Raw genomic sequence first — 2,320 nt, 5'->3', positions numbered from 1 at the left:
TTAAATTGCAGTACAATATTTTTTTGTTGTTGTTAATAACTACTTTACTAACATTGCTTACATAGAATAGTGTGCAAAGTATCATAATATTGTTACGACAGCGGAATTCACGTGACGCTGGTAACACGTAATGAGTATCTAGAACGTTCGTGAAGGCTCGAGTGTTTACCAGACGCCCTCTATTTCGTATATATATAATAAGGCGGTTATTAATATCAAATTTTTAGTGTATTTTGGAACAGGTCATTTATTTATTGCTGATTGTCAATACTTACCTCTATTTTCGTAATTAAGGTAGTTTCCTTGACCGAGCTTATGGCTGGTGTGAGAACAGAACCCAAGACAACACAACTATTTCAGATCACGTGCTGGCCAAATGGACACAAAGTCCCTACTTCCACTAACGCTTTGGTCGAACTCATGAATATGGTTGAAAGATGGCGTCAAAGAAGCGCTTATGGACCTGTCGTTGTAGTTTCGGCGTAAGTCTGTAATGTGAATTTTGGAACTGAGCTTTGTAGATTCGGTGTGCAGTGCCCAAAATAATTAAAGATAAATCAGAATTTGTAATATAACTGTGACAAGGCAAAAACCATCGTTATGATATAACCCTAATAACCCTTTCAGTTTGTTGAAATGGAAATAAGACATCTTATGATCGGTCATAATGTAAATGTTGGGTCATATATATATAATGATTCTTCACGATGTTGTGTCCATTAGAAATTATAAATAAATAGTAGAGATTGACTCAAATTGTTCAGTTTGAAGTGAATTCTAGAGAGTTCTCCAAGATGTTCAACATGATGTTTGCCTAACATAGGCTGCCAGCGAACGAAAGGAAGGAAGATGGCGGCTAATCACATCAAGCTGTTTACGAAGGGTCACAACTAAAAGTGTCGTTAGCAGAATGTAGAACGTATAAAATTATTATGGCGCAGTTGCTCGGACAAGTGGAAAAGGTTGACCACATATAGAACACCTGCAGAAACCCGCAGTCTGTCCATTCTGGTTCGTTGCAGTCATATGACCTCTGAGTCTGAATTGTATGTTCGCAACTGTATCTAGGTGATATGTCATGGTACAGAGGATTAAACTTCCGGTGTCATGGTACAGAGGATTAAACTTCCGGTGTCATGGTACAGAGGATTAAACTTCCGGTGATGTACACTCTGCTCAAAGCAAGACACCAAACAACTCGCTTGTAAAAGGTGCCAATAACACGTTCAGTGGACCGATAATTCTTTTCCAGATAACTCTCGTTTCACCCGCAGCCAGATAATGGGCTTATATTCATATGGAGGTGATATTCTGTAGGCTTCTGTATTCTGCAGAAAAGTATCACTAACGTTACACATTACAGGAACCACATCATATGACCCTTTGTATTGTCACACGGTGGTGCTTTTGACCCCTGACTTCAGCCCAATGGACGATAACACATATCCCACTTTGCTAAGCTTGTCAACTCATTCTTCAGTAAAGATGGGACTGGCTGAATGGAATGTCGTGCATGTTTACCGAATTTTGGTGATCGTGTGGGAAGAACCTAAGAAACGCGTTGCTTCACATTTCATGTGCCTCTAAATGATAAAGATATTTTAGAAACGGTTTTTGAAACGAATGGTCGAGGAACCTTACCAACAGTTGACTTTATATACGTAACATCAGTACCGGGCTTCTATAAGTTATGATTACATCCCATATTAATATCATGAACAGTAAAGGTGTAAAGCCATCTCTCCCTAATGTTCATTTACGAGCGTAGACTGAATGACCCATTATGTTAACTTCAGACACCTGATTACATAGTAATTATTTTATAACAGTGGGTTTTGCCTTCTCAAAGCGAGTATATTATTATAAGTTTTGGTAATCCTTCAACTGTTCAGATCGATGTAAGTCAGTTCGACGTTCTGTAGTAATGTCTGGTTTATGGTGTGCTTAACTTATTTTTATTAGATCAAGAACACAAACGTTATTGTGGTAAATCTGCAACTTGTATAGAATAGAATAGTATAGTATAGAATAAAATAGTATAGTATAGAATAGAATAGTATATTATAGAATAGAATAGTATAGTATAGAATAGTATAGTATATTATAGAATAGTATAAAATAGAATAATATATTATAGAATAGAATAGTATAGTATATTATAGAATATAATAGTGTGGAATAGAATAGAATAGTATAGTATAGAATAGTATATTATAGAATAGTATAGAATAGAATAGTGTGGAATAGAATAGTATAGTATAGAATAGAATAGTATAGTATAGAATAGTATAGTATAGAATAGAATAGTATAGTATAGAAT

The 2,320-nt window shown here is 35.5% G+C and overlaps 1 protein-coding gene across 1 annotated transcript in view; it reads left to right on the top strand.

The window, feature by feature from the left end:
• Positions 1-288: 288 nt before the first annotated feature.
• Positions 289-2,320, top strand: part of LOC111089926 (receptor-type tyrosine-protein phosphatase U-like) — a 5,897-nt gene continuing 3,865 nt past the window's right edge. Inside the window, exon 1 of the mRNA XM_022403215.1 lies at positions 289-482. Within this exon, the coding sequence (XP_022258923.1) occupies positions 316-482 (167 nt within the window). The 5' untranslated portion in view covers positions 289-315. The remainder of the gene's footprint in view (positions 483-2,320) is intronic.

This window comes from Limulus polyphemus, unplaced genomic scaffold (genome assembly GCF_000517525.1).
Source record: "Limulus polyphemus unplaced genomic scaffold, Limulus_polyphemus-2.1.2 Scaffold7905, whole genome shotgun sequence".
Lineage (NCBI taxonomy): Eukaryota > Metazoa > Arthropoda > Merostomata > Xiphosura > Limulidae > Limulus > Limulus polyphemus.
This window is presented reverse-complemented; position numbering and strand designations above follow the sequence as displayed.